Source organism: Hevea brasiliensis, chromosome 11 (genome assembly GCF_030052815.1).
Source record: "Hevea brasiliensis isolate MT/VB/25A 57/8 chromosome 11, ASM3005281v1, whole genome shotgun sequence".
Lineage (NCBI taxonomy): Eukaryota > Viridiplantae > Streptophyta > Magnoliopsida > Malpighiales > Euphorbiaceae > Hevea > Hevea brasiliensis.
The window spans coordinates 1,023,110-1,040,346 of record NC_079503.1 but is presented as its reverse complement, the minus strand read 5'-3'; the positions used below and the strand labels follow the sequence as shown (position 1 = coordinate 1,040,346).

The window sequence follows — 17,237 nt, the reverse complement described above, 5'->3', positions numbered from 1 at the left end:
TTTTTTTTTGAACACTTTTATCTTCTCTAACGGCTACTTTCGCTCTCCTCTATAAATACACCCAAATCCCACTCGCCACCTCAGTCTCGGCGTTCGCCACCCTCAGTCTGCTCTCTCTGAAGAAGTTGCACGCTCTCTCTCTTTCTTCTGGCCCTCCTCAGTCTCCATGGCTTGCTTTCAAAGAGTTGTAACTTCTTCTTTGTTGCTTATGATCACTCTGCTCTTGGGCTTCTCAGAAGCTAAAGAAATTCTGATTGGTGGGAAAACAGATGCATGGAAAATCCCATCTTCTGAATCTGATTCTCTAAACAACTGGGCTGAAAGTGCTCGTTTTCGCATTGGCGACTCTCTTGGTACCATCTTCTTTTCCTAGTGCTTCCTTTTTTCATTGCTATTCAGCAATGTATTTCTAACATCATTACCCTTTTCTTCTTGATCTCTCAGTGTGGAAGTACGACAGTCAAAAGGACTCGGTGTTGCAAGTGACTAGGGAGGCTTACCTTAGCTGCAATACCTCAAACCCAATTGAAGAGCACAAGGACGGGAACACCAAGGTGAAACTCGATCGATCCGGGCCATTCTATTTCATCAGTGGAGCAGGGGGGCACTGCGTGAAGGGCCAGAAGTTGATTGTGGTAGTGCTGTCTCAAAGGCACAGGTACACTGGCATTTCTCCAGCTCCTTCCCCAGAAGAGTTTGAGGGTCCTGCAGTTGCCCCAACTAGTGCCGCTACAAGCTTGAAAGGCAGCTTGGTGGTGTCACTGGGACTTATGCTTTGGGGTTTGTTTTGATGAGAGAATTCCTGGGCTTGGAAGGATTTTTGTTTCCTATTTTATTACAGTAATGAGGGTATTGCCAGCTGCTTAAATTTTTAATTTATGGTAGGGAAATTTGGAGTTTTCCTTTACGAAGTTTTTTTTTTTCCTTGATAGTTGAGCATGGATTATGTAGAGACCGACATCAATATTGATATGGTATTCATTTTACATGAGGGCAATCAGATTTATTTCATACAATCATCCACAAATAGTTCCAGTAAATGTTTGATAATTTTCAAAGAAATGGCATAACAGATTGCATAATAATAGACATCATCTACAAAACAAATGACTTCCCAGAGCCCTCCATTATCTGTCCACGCTGTGTGCTAATATCAAACACTGAAAGCATGCGTTTTTACCACAGAAACAAGGAAAGCAATCCTTCACAACTAGGCCAAAGCACCATTCAATACCACTCAAGCAGATGACAAACACCAGCAGCAGTCCTCAAAACATGAGGAAACTCAAATGCAAAGATCCTAGTGGGTCTTTAACCTGGTACTTCTCAAAAACAGCACAATTGATCAATGTTGCCAGAAAAAGTTGCACATCCAGATAATGTATATATAGCTAGTGATTTGCAACATTAACGCCCGTGTTCAGTTGTGGAAGACAGTTTTCTACTTCTTGCTCCATTCCAACATTTTTTTATATAAAAATGTTAATACTAAAATTTTTTTATAATAAAATTTTTGAATTTAGATTTACTATTTTTTATTCATATAAAAGGCTTAGACAACACATCTCTTCTTAACTATTATTTAAAATTTATATTTAAAAAAAACAATATTATAATCATTACTATGCCATAAAATTTGGGATTTGAATATTTTCTATAGTATTGAAGCAGTAACATAGTATTTTCCAAATGAAACTATTTTATTATAAGTATAGGATAGTAGAAAATTTTGTGGTTATCCTTGTTCTAATCCATTACATTATATTTTTCTATATTCCATTACAACATGGATAATCTATTTTATTCTTATCAAGCAATCTAAAAAGAAACCTACACCCACTATACCCCATTCCCAAACAAGGACATTTTTTGTTACTGTTTTCATTCAGGTACTAGAGTGATCCACACCTAGGTAACCTCTCAAGTCTCAGCTTGAATGAAAAATTAATTCCAATAATAAAAAAAAGCAATACATTGGGAACTAAAACTAGCGGTAATATTTGATACATATAAAGCAACAACTTTTGTTTCACATTCTCTTTCACATCATCACATGCATAATTAGCAACTGCCTTGTTTAGACCCCTTTACAAAACTACAAAGCAATGTATTCATGAGTTGCACATATCCAGCAATTGCACAGCCTATAACTAATTGATTAATAAAATCAGAGTTATTCACGTTCATGAAATTAACAAAGAAAGTAATAGATTCACAGTTAAGGAGGTAATATATGCAGCCAAGACACTCTTGCTATCAGCAACTACAAATTGAACCTTTTCCATGCATGTTTTGAGAACATTAAGATAACAATAATATGATGAAAATGAAACCAAAAAGGTTATGAGAAATGAATCCTTAATACAAAAGCAATATATACCAGGACAAATTAGGATATCAGCCAACATGCAGATCATCATCATCTAACGCGTCAATTTGCATCGGTCCCTTAAAACCATTTGCATTATCACCAAGAAGCTCACGTGCTGCTTTTTCAAGAAATTCTGAGGCAGCTGTTTGGACTGAATGTTTTTCAGATGACTGATATTTCCTCTTCTTTTGGATCTTCCTCTCCAAATACTTTATCCTGGTTCCTTCTCCTTTACTGATAGCTCTCATTCTTTTCTTCTGTTCTGCATGGGGTGAACAAGTTTTTAAAATGACATCAGCATTAAAAGAAAGTCCAAGCCAATAGCAATTAGCATTTAGCAAGGGATTGATTACATACCAGAGGTAAGGTCAGGCAGAGAATGCTCAATGAAACGGGTTGCAGCCTGGTAATTTAAGGTGGCAGAAGATTTCAATGGTGCTTCAGGAAGAAATTCAGACTTGTTTAATCAGTAAGGAAAATATACTACTGAAAAATGATAATTAGGGATTAAGGCTTTAAGCACATGTAATCACCTTCCAATATAATTGAAAATTTTCTTAGCCTAGACATAATATATCTCAATTTAAAATTCGGGTTGCATGAATAACAACATATTCCAAGGGAATAACTACCTTTACTCAAATCTATGGACCGTTCAAGCTTGTCTTGGTACAAATTCAACCTCTCCTACACATAAACCCCAAAAATCATTTTTTTGGTGAGACGCATAAATGGAACTTATAAGCTCTTTCTCACGCATATACATAAAGCAACACATTGAAGGGGAAGAACATACAAAAGAAAAGTCAAATGCATATGCCTACTCAGGTCGCAATGAAAAGAATATCAGAAACGTCATAATTCAAAAACTTTATGAAATGCCCAGCAACAATCTAAACACTAAAACCGACATCCCAAATTTAAGAATTAAGGGAAGTAACAGGGTATAAGAGGACATACAAGCTCCGTCTTCACTGGATGCTCATCTGGGTCAATTCCACTGCATCTCAATCTCACTGAAAATCCATAAAATTGAAGCAAGTCATAATCAAGAATGCTAATCATAAACGAACACCGATATCTAATAACTTAAATTCGAAACTAGATAAAAACTACAGGATAAAAAGAGTGAACAAGGACTAGTATGTACATGAGAAAAGAATAGTAGTGGCCTTGGCAAGCAGAAAGAGAGACTGAGCGCGTTGGAGAGGGGGCGTCTCAGCGAGGACATCCGGGTCAGAGAGAGAGAGGAACTGAAGCAAGTGGGTCTGTACTCGTTCGAGGTCGGCCAAGGTAGTCTTAGCAGAGCCCATGACTGATTCTGGTACAAGTGAGCTGCTTTCTCTTTCATCCATTTTATTTCCCTTAAGAGGACAAAGAAAAATTCAATCTTTCTTAAGACAGATTTTCTGGTGTGCTTCTGTTCTTGTAAGGAAAAGAAGAAATTTGAGGTTGCTGTGTTGTGTTGAGTTCTTCTGTGTAGGCCGCTAGGGCTTTTGGATGATGGGGAGAGGTTTATGGAGACAGTTAAGCTTGATACAATTTTTTTTTTTATAATTCAATGGAAGCGTAATTAAAACCAAATTATTATTTTTTTTTCTTACCTTCATCCTAAATTTTAATAGTATTTTTTTAAAAAAATGTATAAAGGGGCAATTTAGTAATTCAGATGGTTAGAGCTGGAACACTACAGTACCACCATTTTAAGCCCATGTGAGGTTTCCTTACCAAGAGCTGCAAATCCACCAAGAAACAGTAGCCATTTATCTGCTGCCTTTTCTGCACCCTCTGTAAACCAAAGATTACACATCCATAAGATATTATCTATCGCTCTTTGTCTCTCCAATTTCTAAAATGGCCCAGCTGGACCTGGTCCAGTTGTTATGTGGAGCAAGAGAAAAACAAAAACCAAAGAGGAAATATATAAGGAATATAGCATTTAGATGGATATATGGATATATATCTTCAATTTTCCTCCAACCACCGCTCTCTTCCTATCTCCAAAACACATACCCAAAAAGATTATCTTAACATAAATGCCCTTCTGTCAATCCCATCTTCCTCGATCTTTCCTCTCTTTCTTCATGGGTCTGCTTTAGGGTTCTTGCGTTCAGCGAGGTTCAGAGTAAGGGAAGACAAGACTCACTGATATCTTCTTTCTATTTAGTCCTTTTCAAGTCGAATTGGGATTGAGTTTTCTTTTCCTGATTCTACTTTGTTTTGATGGAAAAAATTTGCACGTTTTAGTTTGTTCTGATTTTTTTTTTTTTAATTTTTTTGAAATCCATACAGAATTTGAGTTTCATTTAGGATTTGTTATTAAAAAAGCTCAATTTGCTTTTATTGGGTATTGGGAAAGATCAATTTTTCTATTCATACCGCCCAAACCCTACAAATAATAAATTGTCTAATGTTGAAGAATAGCATGGGTCAATCTCAATTCGTTGAGGAAGCTAGCTTTAAATTGAAACATCAAAGCCTACTTCAGGATTTCTTGGAATTGCAAAAGGTTAGTCTTTTGGTCTTTTATCGATTCTTCAAGTGTATTTGTTCTTTTTAATTATAGTGAACATATGCCTTATTGGTTATCTCATTGTTTTGTTTTTGTTCTAATTAAGTATTCTCGTTGAGTAATCTGTTTGTTGATGTTTGTTATTTCAATGTTTTTGTTCCAAGTAGGTATGTTGGGTGTAGTTGTTATTCTGAGTAGGTCCATTGAGAGCTCTGTTTGCTGATTTTGATGGTTGCTTCTGTACGCTAAAGTGAAAAGAAATTGATGGTGAATTATTTGTATTGTTGTTTGATTTCAAAGTTAGGGATAGATAACTCACCAAAAGTTGACACACATTGTTGTTTTATGTTATACCGAGTCTGAAGGTTTTGACTTATTGGGCCTTGTGGCATGATCTTTGTTTGTTTTGGCCTACACATTGATGGTTTCTGATGATTATTTTTCAGGAATTTGTTTCAAAGAAGAAAAAACTGCAGATGACTAAGCTGAAGAGAGACGTTCTATCGGCTGAAGTTCGGTGTGTACTTTGCTTTGATGAATTGCCTGGATTTTTACAAGTTATAGCATGAAATACTTAGATGTGGAGATGCTTCACTCTTGGACTTACCCTTTCCTTTTCTCTGAATTTCAGCTTTTTAAGGCAGAGGCATAGACATTTAATGGCTATAAAGTCCCTTAATCTTCAGCCAGAGCAAGATCCCATTCCACCACAAAAGTCGTCTATGCAAAATGAGGGTGTTGGGAAATTGTTGAGAGCTGAGAAGAAGCTCAAGAATGGCATAATCACTGAGAAAAGAGTTAAGAAGAAAATCTCATGGCAAGATCATTCAACTGTAATGAAGGTCTAAATGTCTTATATTTCGTTAGCCAATAATGAAATTCTTATAGCTAAAAACCATTGATTGGCATCACCCTCAAATAATTGACTAAATTGTTTATAGCATTAGAAATTTTTGTTTGGTTTCTTTTATTTTTGTTTTATCACAGTGGAAATTGTAAAGAGAGATTTCAATACTTTAGATATACATAACATGAATTTAGTCAAGTACCCATTTATTAATTTGATATTGTTATCCTTGGTTTTAAGTTTGCAGTATTTTTGGTTTTAAGTTTGCAGTATTTTTCATTGTGAGGTTATTTTGATTGGCATTCCTGAAATGTAACAAGAACAGCCCCTTTATTTATTTATTATTTTTTAAAAATAGCATTCGAATAAGGTTGTGTTTCATTTATGTTCTTGAATCTTGCTCTCCTCTGGAGTTGCAAACTTGGGGATGCACATATCATAGCAGATTTTGGGTAATTTGGGAACTTTGTGAAGATGTGCCTTTGCAAATCATTCATTCCTCAGTTTTGGGTTATTGTTGTACCTAGCAATTCAATTTGCAAAACATAGAAGGATGTCAAATGTTATTGTTGAAACTGATTCTTATCAGTTAGTTCAGTGTTTTAACCATCCTCCTGCTGGTTGCCCTTGGGAGCTTGATGCCATTAGTCAAGTCGTTTGGAACTGTTTATTAAATCACCCTGGTTGTTCTGTTGTTTTTGCCCCCAGGTCAGCTAATGTTTGTGCAGACTGGGTGGCCAAAAAAGCGAAGTTAAATTTGTTGTCAGGGTTGGGTTTCTAACCTCACTCCAGTTTCAAACACTGCTGTACAAGGATAGCATGTGCTCTTGACTAATGAAATATCTCTATTCTGATAACTAATGAAATATTTCTGTTCTGATAATAAAAAAAAAAAAAAAAAAAAAACTGTAGGATTTTAGATTTGTCGTTCCTATTGGAATCTGTGCACAAAGTTATCATTCCGGGTTTTTTGCATAGTCATTGCTGGGTTTGCTTGAAAAGTTCAGGAACGTGGGAATAATGCGCCTATTGTCTTTGTATGGGTTATGATCATTTATATTCAGCAACGTATCCGAGCAACTTCAACGTTTCTTTGCTGAACTTCTGGAGCCTTGAAGACCAATTTTTATTGTTTTCTGTAAAACCTCATAAAAATCATGCATAAAGTTTGTTGAAACTTCTGGCGGAAAACGATAAATATCATATAAAAATACCATATAAAAAAACTGTTATTGAGAAAAACATATTTTTAAATATATTAATTAAAGTACATTGAAAATTAATTTAAAATAAAGTTTGACATATTTTAGTTGTAATAATTAAGCTTAAATGGTTCTAGAAATGGTGGAATCTCATTGTCTATCGGTTTCAAGTAATTCTTTCAAAACCGTAACTGTATGCCCTTCAAAATCATCTCTCATTTCGGTTTCAGGAAATATAAAATAATAATATCTTATTGATAAACAGTTTTCTCTGATGTTTACCATATAAAGATATCTAACAAGTAACGGAAGAAACTGAAAGAGGGAACTGGGACGCAGCTGCATATCTGAAGGAGAGGGCTGAGCCGGCAGCTAGTGGTTCTCCACTGTTGACAACACAATCATTTCTAGCAAGTTTCTTGAATATTTTGGGATTGATGAAGATTCCAGAGCTGAAATCACCACAGCTGAGATGGATATTGGTAATAGCACACCCAGTTGAACAAATATTGGCAATCTCCACCGAGAAAGTTGGCGTGCCATCTGGTTGAACACCTACTTGGCCTTGTGCTATTGCTATGTCATTCTTTGAACACTGGTTAGCTCCTACAGCAGCAGTCCCTGCATATATAAAACTTCAAGATTTAGATTTCCCCCCATCCCCATCTCTGTGGTCCATCTATTTTCAAAATAAAATAACATGTACAGTTTCGCTTTGATTACCAGAACTGGGAAGTTGTCTGTGAAGTGTTGCTTTGTGCTCATAGATCTTGTATTCTGAACCTGAAGAAAAATAGCAGGAAGGGAATTAAAGTTGATAAAACCAATAGTCTTATCAGTGAAGATCAGGATCACAGTATATACCAGGTGCTCGAGCTGCGTTATGGTGGTGGTGACGGGAATCAACAACCACCGAGACTGAGAGGATGGAAATTATGCAGAAAACCAAATAGAGGATTGATGCCATTTTAGAGTGATGGGTAGTGGTGCTTTCTGCAAAGCCAATTGGAAGGAAATGGAAAATAGAGCTGGCTATATTTATAAGTAGAAGTGTTAATAGGAGGGCGGTAACTTTAGACATTTGCAAGCATGCCATGAACGAGATACGAAGACCCACAATTTAATATTATGACAAACTATTTCAAGACAAATTGACAATTGACTTAAGTATTAGGCTCTATTCAATATTATTATTAAAGCTGCTTTTAAGAAAACATTTTTAATATATTAATTAAAATGTATTGATTTTTTTGAAAAAATTAAATTTGATATATTTATTATAAAAATTTTCATTAATATATTTAAAAAATCTGAATTTATGCCATAATCTGTAGTTTTTCAATAGAAGAATTGGTCTACCCAATCTGGAGATTGAAATTTCTCAACTCGTGAGCTTCTTACAGTCGCTATTTCATATTTAGTATTGGCTGGTGGTGGTGATCAACAGACAGCTGTTCGAACATTTGTGTTTGATTACCTTGTACTTTGCTCTGCATGTTGACAAGCTACTCGGGACAAAAAATTAATTAAAGAACATAATCACAAGTTCAAGATACGAAAATAGTCAACCCTCCCCATAACCTACAAGTGTGGAATACTTCGGGCGCTAGTTCACCCTTCTTAAAAATACTTACGTGCATAAAGCATTGAGGGCTGATCAACTTATCTTTTGAAACGTGGTTAAGTAACCAGGTGATGCACTCAAAGAGCTATACATGTTATTGAATGTGATAATGCGATTCAAAGTTAAAGCACACACTAGCATATTGATGAATGAAGATGGAACAATTTTTCTTAATATTTCATCCATTCATGTTAAGCCATCTACAAAGATATAAACAGGACCCAACTTTTCAAGAAAACTAAGGACCCTTGAACATTCTTCGTGCCACAGAGCTGCACAATGGTGGCATCTGATGAGATATCAACAGATGCTGGCTACTTCAATTCGTTTTCCTTTTGTTTAGATTCAGTGTCAGTAAATTCAGTTGCAGAGGATTGCTCATTTGCAGAGGCAGTGCGCTGGATTGGTTTCTTAAACTGCACCAAGATCATAGTCATGTTGTCGCATCCTTCACCACTTGCCGTTGATGGTGCCAAACACCTATCCAGTACTCTATTGCACACTACAGAAAGCTTGCTTTCCTGCATTGCTCAAGTGTAGAAACAGTATCATTAGACTTTGAAAGGTCTAAATATAAGAGTACAACCACCCACGCATTTCAAATATACAGTCTAGACTCAACCACTGATCAAAGAATGAAGAGCACGATCAATTTCTTGATAGTTTGATGTGCTTTCTAGTCCAAGCACTTGTTTATTAAGTTTAAGCTTTATGTTGAACAAATTTCAATGGAGAAAAGGACAGGAGCAGAGAGTAAACATTAAACAACCTGGCATATGAAGATCCTAAAAGGGGTCTAAATGCACATACCGTTCTGAGTTGTTCATGAATAAAATCTACTAGTTGCTGGCTTGACAAGCAGTCCCTGAAATATTCAATAGTGAAAAATCATCTACTTGCAAATATTTAAAAAAAAAAAAAAAGAACTGTAGGGAATAGTTCAATCAGAGCACATAATATGTGATCATCAGCTAAATACCCAGTGCCTGTCACTGAAAAGATAGAAACAGTAGACCACTGACCCGGTGAACCAAGTAATTTATGAATCAAAACCATCATCTTTCTCCTAGGTGTAAAGGGCGATTAGCCAACCTAAAAGGGATCAGCATGCAATATTCACTAAATTAAGTTGAAGAAATAATTGTGGCTGGTGTACTAAAAAGCACAATGTGGCTATATAGGTGAATCAATGAGAACCAAACCAAAAGAACCCAATATAAAAATAAAAAGAGGACCAAGTCCAAGATATAGCATGTAGAAAATTTAATGCTGCACATGGGTAAACCTCCTTTGGTGGATTCGGATCCATCTCTGTCTTTGTTTCAATCTAGGTATTGTATTTTAGTTGCAAAAATCAACAGATATTTATTCCTTCGTAAAAGCCAATCCCAAAAATATTGCATAATGCACCTCGCCTGATAAAGTGATTAACATCATCATATCATTAACAATTATGTTAGGCAAATAAGAAACAAAAGAATTAGAAGAATACCATATTCCATCACATGCTAGCACAATAAATTCATCATCATCGCAAAGCTCAACCTAGTTACAATAAAAAAAAAAAAAAAGGGAAGCAATCAAGGATTGTTAAACAAGAAGTAGTTTCAAGCAAGAAATATAAGCTGTTGTCAACCAGTACTAGAAGAATTTTAGTTGGAATCAAAAAGTGCATATCCCTAAAACAACAGAAAGCAGAGGGAATATGCTCACACAATCTATATGTAAAATGGAGATTTGATTAAATGTAGACATTGCAGAAAGTAGCCGACCCCAAATTTTTGGGATAAAGGCTTAGTTGAGTTGAGTTGAGTTGAGTTGTAGACATTGCAGAAAGGAAAATGTACATACAGTGTTTATGTCTGGATTGGCTGTTACAATTTGTTTTTCTGGAGGCAAAAATTTATTCTGCTTGAATTCCATGTCACCTGCATTACACAGAGACAGAAAAAAAATTGAAAGAATGGAAGAGTATACAACCCCCCCACCCCAACCCTCCTCTCTTCCTTTTTCCCTCTCTGTCTCTCCACGCATAATGACGAACATGTGCATGTGTGAATCTGGACACCTGCTAATTAACATGCAAACATGTGTACGAATTTTGTGCACATAAAAGGCAAACATTGATACATCTTGTTCATTTGGAAGCAAGCCCCTCTTAAGCCTTAAAATCCAGCAAAGATGCCCTTGTGCCAAAAAAAAAAAAATCCTCCCTCTGTCCCCATGAAGTAGTTTAAAATGTTTTTCGAGATTCATATTTTACAAAATAACATTATTTAGTGGCTTTTAAGGTTTAGGAGGACAATTCAAGTCAATCATTGTTGTCCACCCTACTTATTTAACAAGGGATGGACATGGATCCAGTCTATGGGCCAGAAACCAGAATGCAATATATAAAATCTAATTAGAAAACAAATAATTTGTGTAAAAGGGGTTTATGAGAAATCAGCTAAAGTACCTATAGCTCTTGCAAGATTCAAACTGCCATTGACCCGTCCTGCATGTATGAAACCACCAGCTTTTAGAATCCTGTCTTTCTCAGCCTCAAGATCAGGTTTGTGATCTCTAGACAGATTATATGCCTGCATCAGAGAAACCACAATAAAAACAAGAGAGCAATATTCATTGGTAAATGGACATTGTACAAGCTATTGGCCATAATATATATGTTCCAAGTCCATATTTCTGAATACCATAGCCAGTCACACATCTTGCAATTGGATTAAATTGCTAACAGCACATAGTGAAGAAAGTAAGGATGCAAGCTTCTGTAGAGGGAAGAACCTTCTCTTCGAATCTTTCTAGAGAACAAAACCCAACTATCATTTCTAGTTAATTGAAAAATACCTGGCCTTTTCTAGATATCACACATCGAGAATCACCAGCATTCGCAACAACAAGTTGGTGATTTCTAATAATTGCAACACAAGCTGTGCTCCCAGAAGTCGGTCCAGAAAAGTCAGAGTGCGGGCCCTGATCACATATACAGAGTGAATGACTTGTAACCATTTAGATGCTAGAAAGAATTCAGACGATCCACAATCACATCATACAGAGTTGCATTATATTAGAAGATAATAATACGAGGGTAGATCCTTTATTTTATAAAATACCTCTTCAAAAGCCCAATTATCAGGTTGGTCATTACTATCACTACCCCTTGGAGACCATATCAACCCTTCTATCATGCCCGTGAACTTATTTATTTTATCACCCAAAACAGCTAATTCCCGCCATCCTCTTTGTCCACGCATCATCTCATCCATTCTGGAAGGAACATAAACAATGAGAACACGAGTATGCATTACTGTTAACGGTTCACAGCATCTTATTAATAAGGAGAGATAAGTTACAGAGATATCAGCTCCCAAATGACATAATATCAATGAAAAGGGCGTAACTTTCCAAGATACAAAACAAAATACAATGAAGAAAAGAAATTAACACTACTGAGAATTTATATCAAAATATTAAGAAGAAAGTTTATTTTTGATATCAACAAAGAAAATTAATGATATAATGAGACCCAACTGTCAATGTTATCCAAGAGAATACAAGACAAATGCTAGTTAAAAATGCAGCTTGATATTACAATACAACAAAGGAATAAAATGAAAAATGTCAGTATCATTTATGGGCACAAGTACCACATAAATAATGGCCACTAAGAAACATCCGGTCATTTAGGAACATAAGCACATAGATGACCCTATTGTCCACTTAAAATTGACTGCCATGGGGGAAAAATATGAAGGCCGAGGGGGGAAAAATATGAAGGACCCTCCAGTAATTAAATGAAGCAACCTGAAAAATGCTTTCTGCACAGAAGTTCCAATATCTCCAGCTGAATATGCTTCACTCCTCAGGACCTGCTGATGAAGAAACTTCGCACAAAATTTTGCAACTACTTTACCTGCAGGTTCCCAGAACAAGGTGAGTAACAATAAAAGCCAGCGCATATGATGAATTTGTAGGCATAATGACAAGCAAATTGGATCGGAGTAAAAGCTATGCACAAGTCCTGGCACATCAGGTACTCACTTAGAGCTAAAAGGGTATTCTTGTAACATCAAGGATAAAAAAAATGAAAAAAAGGAACCATTGGGACAAAAATAATTCATTTTCTGAGCCTCACGATACCCTTGTTTGCTAGAAACAGCCACATTCATGTGTACAAAATAACAGTAGTATTTTATTAGGCTGAAAAAGAAAATGATGCATATCTAAGTTGCAAAATTTTTTTAATGAAATCTGAAAGATTGATAGAAATGATGACTTAAAAATTACCTTGAAACATAAATTGGAAAAATAAATAAATAAATAAAAATGTAGGAGCCCAAAGATTCTAAGTCATTTTGCCCAACATCTAGATTTTCATTAAACAGATTCATTCACTTCACGATTACCACATCACATACTTTGATATGTGTCGCATAAATTTAAGCACAATTTGAAACATAAATCAAAATGGCAATAAAGATTCATTGAAAGTCCACAGCAAAACACCACAGAGATCACTTTTATTTTTCATTTTAAAAAAATAAGTCCTGATACTAAAACAATAAAACCAGAAATTTTGCAGAATCAAGTGAACTGCATTTAAGGAAGTAAAAATGGTCACATAGCAAATACAAAAATACCTGAACCTCCCAATTCTTACCTCCATGGCCGTCATAAACACCAAAGAATGAAGTGGAAGCATCCAAATCAGGCAGTGCAGCATGCTAAGTAAAAACAAAAAAAAAAATAACAACTAACATCATATCTGTAATGCAATTTGAAAAAGAAAATAAACTGGTGAACAAAGTACTCATTTATGTTCTGTAATTGTTAATATCAGAATGAACACCGGGGAACAAGCATTCATAAAATAAATGTGGAAACAACAAATTTATACATACTAACCCAATCTCTAAAAAACAGATTAACTATACGTAGAACATAGTTTGAAGCCTTCGGCATAGTGCATCAAATACAGTTTCCCAGGATTGTGTATTGATAACTAACCATTTCCAAAAGCTTCAAACATCTATTAGGTGTTTCCATAAATTTACCTTTTTTTCTATAAATAAGGAGACCAGCTCCCCCAGTCCACGAAGAATGGAAAATGAAAATTCAATGAGAAATAAGTCAAATAGAGATCTCACACAGTTATACAACAACTTAATTATCACCTAAACTTATTATCAAAATCCTAATTAGTTTAGGAGAGCCAGTCTATTATTTTTATTGAAACAAGAAACTTGCCACTCTTAAAATAATAACCTGTAGATGAACAAATAAAGAATACGAGCCCAAAATTAACTTTAAAATGTATTAGCTTCTTATCCCAGTCAAACGAACAAATGAGACCATGCCTAACAGAGTTTATCATCAGCATTAACCACATAACATAATAACTTTATAGATTCCCACTTAAAACCATCACTATATTCAATATGTGTGTGTGAATATACCCAAGAGAAAATTATAGGATCAAAGTTGCCACTAATAGGACTTCAATGCTTATGAAATTTAGATAGATAACATTCTAAATTAATTACTCACAGAATCTTCCATTGTTGCACGCCAACCTTGCATGGATGACAGACCATATCTGAGCCTATCATTCTCACCATCCTCTGAGAATTTCTCTGTTTTAGGAGAGCTGAGGTATATACCCATCTCAATCTGAAACGCGAAATAAGGATGCAGTGACAAAGGAAGAGGGACAAAAAACCAATGTAACAAAATTGTATCCAACAACTTCAGCCAGAAACCCAAACATAAAACACTATTTATTGCCGCAACAAATAATAGCTCCCATGGCCATTTCAGACCAGATGATTTCTTTGGCTAGTGAGAAACAGAAGTTTAGTCTCAAAACTCAAAGACCATAGTTTTTTTCTCTATGTTCTTTAATATCAAGACTAAACGTTTCTATTCCAAAGGCTCCTCAGCCAACCAAAAATGAGGGTTAAGCCATTTGCTGATCAATTCATAAACAAACAAGCATCATAAAAATAGAAAACAAAAATTAGGATCAATCTGGATGACAGGATGGTTACAAGAAAAATTGACCACAACTGAGATCGCCAACCGACATCCAAATACAATAACTACCAATCAAGATATAAGATCAAAATTGAATCAGGTAATTACAAGAAACACTTGAACCAATTTGAAATGCAATCTTGGAACAAACAATATTCAGATCCAAGAATATACCTGAACAAAACAAGATGTTACCACATGCTAATTTGAAGCCACAGTAAAAAATAATAATAATAAAAAAGACAAAGCTTCCATGAAAAGAAGGCTTCTAAAACAGCAATAACAAAGACAATTCTGAAACGTAATAATCGAATAAGACAAGAAAAGCAAAGAGATTCATTAAACTGTGCTTATTTACCTGCCCAACTGGGCTGCGTACGGAGCTTGAGATCAGAAGCAAAGGATCAGAAAGAGCGAACGGTACGTAGAACTGAAATGTTCCCAAAACTAAGGAAGACCTATCAGGGTCATCCAAGAATCAGAGAAACAAAAGAAGAAAAAAAAAAAACTATAATTAGGTGACAAGAACAAGAATTCAAAAAATAAAAGGACAAAGACACATACTTTGGTAAGAGAAGAATATAAAACTAGAAAAAGATAGAAACTTGATCGAGAAATGATGATGTTTTGGAGCTCCGGTGACTGATGTATTCTGATGTGAATAAGGATTTTGAAATCTTGATAGAAATGGAAAATTAGAACGCTCTGGATTTAACTGTTACGGTTTCTACTGTTGAGTTTTAATAAGTCGTGTCAGCAGTAGATGAGGAGTGGTATTTAGGCGATTAGCTGTCATGATTTGCGGTCTACGAGTATTTGATTTACTTAATGAGTGCAATTAAAAATTAATAGATATTTATTTAATTTTATTTTTTATTTTAATTATATTATTTTTTTAATTTAATTTAAAATTTAATATTATTAATATTTTATTTTTTTACTTATAATTTTAATGTTTTAATTACTGTATTTTATATTTGTTAAAATACTTTTATGAATAATATAAAATATAAAATATTTATTTATATTTAAAAATTTAAAATTAATTATAAATTTTTTATTAATAATAATAATTATTTTATTATTGTATCTATATTTTTAAAATTATTTAATTATTTTAAAAAATAATTATTTCTTTATTTCATTAATAAAATAAATTATATAATATAAAAGATTAATAATTATATATTTATTTAAATAATATAATATATTAATTTAATAATTATATATTTAATTTAATAATAAAATAAATAATATAATGTAATAAATTTATAATTTTATATTTATTTAAATAATAAAATAAATTATGTGATATATATTTTTATTAATCATTTCACATATCAACAGTAATAGCTAAATATAATTTTACTAAATACTTAATATAAAATAACCATAATCAACTATCAACTAACAGTAACAGTTAACAGCTATCAGTTGTCAGTTAAATCAAATAGGCTCTTAAACTTCATTAATTAATAATTATTTTAGGGGTGTTTTTAGTTTGCTGTAGCATAAGATTTTTTTCCAATTCAATCCCAATAATTTATTCAGACTTGGGAATCAAATCCCTTAATTAGTTAATTTCCAATGGATTATTAATTGCAGTCTGCGATATGCAAATTTATTAATTTATTATGTTGTTAATTTATTTAATAAATTTTAAATATATTATTATAGATTAAACCAATTAATTTATATTATTTATATTGACATAAATATAAAAAATAATTAAAAAATAAAATCATGCATTTATTTATAATTATATTATCACAAAAATAATGAAAAGAAAGCTGTTGGATATACATGGATTGTTTGGATGGATTTAATGTATTTTTTTAAATTAAATTAAAAAAAATTAAAATTAAATTTTTACATTAATTGAATTGTTTGATTTGGACAATTTTTATTTTTTTTAATATTATTTAAATTTTTATAATTTAATTCTTAATAAATCTTTTTCATATACATATTATTATATATTAATTGTGTAACACCCCCGTTTGCATAACCTGGTAGATCTCACTGTTCTTGTGACCGGTGTCATTCCGGACAATTAAGGGGATTAGAACCTCACTTAAGACAACTAGATAACCTATAAACATAAATAATTAGTAATTGCTAATTAGTTAAGTATAAATAAGAAAAACAGAACATAAGAAGTTAAACGAGCCGAGAGTCACAAATGATGGTGACCTTCTCGGAAGGATCACAAGTCATTTTAAACTCAAATTTCAACAAGAAAATGTGACTGCGGTCCTTAGGACCCTTATAAACACAAATGAAAAGAGAAAATCACGAAAAAGCGTTAAGCTACCAAATAATTAGGTCGAGAGCGATTTAAATATGGAATTAATTGCAAACCGGGATGAACCGGCGATGGGCAATTTGGTCAATTGACCCCGAGAGCTGACTCCTAATTTAACTGTCAAATAAAATCAGAGAAAAGAAAATTTCGGAATCGAGAATTAAATTAAAGAACTAATAGAAAAATTAAAAAAAAAAAGAAAAAAAAATGAAAAAGGTGTAGGAAGATGACATCATGCATGCCAATATCCATCGTATCAGACATGGATCCTAGGTTTACTTCTAGATTCTGGGGTAGTCTTCAGAGAGCCCTAAGAACTAGATTGAACTTCAGTACTGCATTC

General features: G+C 33.8%; 5 protein-coding genes across 11 annotated transcripts; 2 read left to right on the top strand and 3 right to left on the bottom strand.

Moving 5' to 3' along the window:
* The first annotated feature begins 71 nt into the window (after positions 1–71).
* Positions 72–986, top strand: LOC110673904 (early nodulin-like protein 15). The gene is made up of 2 exons (XM_021837137.2): positions 72–353; positions 445–986. Exons 1-2 carry the CDS (start codon positions 167–169, stop codon positions 789–791), a joined length of 534 nt encoding a protein of 177 aa, XP_021692829.2. The 5' UTR covers positions 72–166; the 3' UTR covers positions 792–986.
* Positions 982–3,955, bottom strand: LOC110673902 (uncharacterized). Of its 4 annotated transcripts, none has more exons than XM_021837133.2 (6): positions 3,522–3,947; positions 3,332–3,387; positions 3,004–3,058; positions 2,729–2,809; positions 2,381–2,633; positions 982–1,322 (listed from the first exon to the last, which is right to left on the bottom strand). In XM_021837133.2, exons 1-5 carry the CDS (start codon positions 3,724–3,726, stop codon positions 2,398–2,400), a joined length of 633 nt encoding a protein of 210 aa, XP_021692825.2. In that variant the 5' UTR covers positions 3,727–3,947; the 3' UTR covers positions 982–1,322; positions 2,381–2,397. The 4 variants fall into 4 exon arrangements, with proteins under 4 accessions (XP_021692825.2, XP_021692824.2, XP_021692827.2 ...); XM_021837132.2 differs by having other exon boundaries at positions 982–1,316; XM_021837135.2 differs by having other exon boundaries at positions 982–2,633.
* Positions 3,956–4,083: 128 nt separating this feature from the next.
* On the top strand, positions 4,084–5,969 carry LOC110673905 (uncharacterized). Its single transcript, XM_021837138.2, has 3 exons — positions 4,084–4,880; positions 5,330–5,400; positions 5,515–5,969. Exons 1-3 carry the CDS (start codon positions 4,782–4,784, stop codon positions 5,729–5,731), a joined length of 387 nt encoding a protein of 128 aa, XP_021692830.1. The 5' UTR covers positions 4,084–4,781; the 3' UTR covers positions 5,732–5,969.
* Positions 5,970–7,034: 1,065 nt separating this feature from the next.
* On the bottom strand, positions 7,035–8,392 carry LOC110673898 (TPD1 protein homolog 1). Its single transcript, XM_021837127.2, has 3 exons — positions 7,797–8,392; positions 7,656–7,715; positions 7,035–7,553 (listed from the first exon to the last, which is right to left on the bottom strand). The coding sequence occupies exons 1-3, from the start codon at positions 8,026–8,028 to the stop codon at positions 7,228–7,230; spliced, it is 618 nt and encodes a 205-aa protein (XP_021692819.2). The 5' UTR covers positions 8,029–8,392; the 3' UTR covers positions 7,035–7,227.
* A 236-nt stretch (positions 8,393–8,628) lies between these two features.
* LOC110673896 (probable protein phosphatase 2C 60) lies at positions 8,629–15,346 on the bottom strand. Of its 4 annotated transcripts, none has more exons than XR_009141225.1 (13): positions 15,154–15,345; positions 14,948–15,047; positions 14,104–14,226; positions 13,217–13,280; positions 12,361–12,469; positions 11,670–11,823; positions 11,404–11,529; positions 11,015–11,138; positions 10,408–10,484; positions 10,049–10,101; positions 9,842–9,971; positions 9,367–9,421; positions 9,012–9,077 (listed from the first exon to the last, which is right to left on the bottom strand). XR_009141225.1 is itself a non-coding variant. In XM_058129570.1 (12 exons), exons 3-12 carry the CDS (start codon positions 14,218–14,220, stop codon positions 8,871–8,873), a joined length of 1,086 nt encoding a protein of 361 aa, XP_057985553.1. In that variant the 5' UTR covers positions 14,221–14,226; positions 14,948–15,047; positions 15,195–15,346; the 3' UTR covers positions 8,629–8,870. The 4 variants fall into 4 exon arrangements, 2 of the variants coding, with proteins under 2 accessions (XP_057985553.1, XP_057985552.1); XR_009141226.1 differs by lacking the exon at positions 9,842–9,971 and adding an exon at positions 9,579–9,648 and having other exon boundaries at positions 15,154–15,344; XM_058129570.1 differs by lacking the exon at positions 9,842–9,971 and having other exon boundaries at positions 8,629–9,077; positions 15,195–15,346.
* Positions 15,347–17,237: the final 1,891 nt, after the last annotated feature.

What these genes read in the sequence shown, in the direction of transcription:
- LOC110673904 (XM_021837137.2), top strand. Translation starts at nt 167, where the DNA reads ATGGCTTGCTTTCAAAGAGTTGTAACTTCTTCTTTGTTGCTTATGATC. An exon ending in TCGCATTGGCGACTCTCTTG is followed by an intron (nt 354 to 444) that starts GTACCATCTTCT and finishes TTGATCTCTCAG; the next exon opens with TGTGGAAGTACGACAGTCAA.
- LOC110673902 (XM_021837135.2), bottom strand. Translation starts at nt 3,726, where the DNA reads ATGGATGAAAGAGAAAGCAGCTCACTTGTACCAGAATCAGTCATGGGC. An exon ending in GTCCATAGATTTGAGTAAAG is followed by an intron (nt 2,810 to 3,003) that starts GTAGTTATTCCC and finishes TTCTTCCTGAAG; the next exon opens with CACCATTGAAATCTTCTGCC. An exon ending in TCTGCCTGACCTTACCTCTG is followed by an intron (nt 2,634 to 2,728) that starts GTATGTAATCAA and finishes CACCCCATGCAG; the next exon opens with AACAGAAGAAAAGAATGAGA.
- LOC110673905 (XM_021837138.2), top strand. Translation starts at nt 4,782, where the DNA reads ATGTTGAAGAATAGCATGGGTCAATCTCAATTCGTTGAGGAAGCTAGC. An exon ending in ATTTCTTGGAATTGCAAAAG is followed by an intron (nt 4,881 to 5,329) that starts GTTAGTCTTTTG and finishes ATTATTTTTCAG; the next exon opens with GAATTTGTTTCAAAGAAGAA. An exon ending in GTTCTATCGGCTGAAGTTCG is followed by an intron (nt 5,401 to 5,514) that starts GTGTGTACTTTG and finishes TCTGAATTTCAG; the next exon opens with CTTTTTAAGGCAGAGGCATA.
- LOC110673898 (XM_021837127.2), bottom strand. Translation starts at nt 8,028, where the DNA reads ATGGCATGCTTGCAAATGTCTAAAGTTACCGCCCTCCTATTAACACTT. An exon ending in TAACGCAGCTCGAGCACCTG is followed by an intron (nt 7,716 to 7,796) that starts GTATATACTGTG and finishes ATTTTTCTTCAG; the next exon opens with GTTCAGAATACAAGATCTAT. An exon ending in CAGACAACTTCCCAGTTCTG is followed by an intron (nt 7,554 to 7,655) that starts GTAATCAAAGCG and finishes TTATATATGCAG; the next exon opens with GGACTGCTGCTGTAGGAGCT.
- LOC110673896 (XM_058129570.1), bottom strand. Translation starts at nt 14,220, where the DNA reads ATGGGTATATACCTCAGCTCTCCTAAAACAGAGAAATTCTCAGAGGAT. An exon ending in GTGCAGAAAGCATTTTTCAG is followed by an intron (nt 11,824 to 12,360) that starts GTTGCTTCATTT and finishes TGTTCCTTCCAG; the next exon opens with AATGGATGAGATGATGCGTG. An exon ending in CTAGCATGTGATGGAATATG is followed by an intron (nt 9,422 to 10,048) that starts GTATTCTTCTAA and finishes TGAATATTTCAG; the next exon opens with GGACTGCTTGTCAAGCCAGC.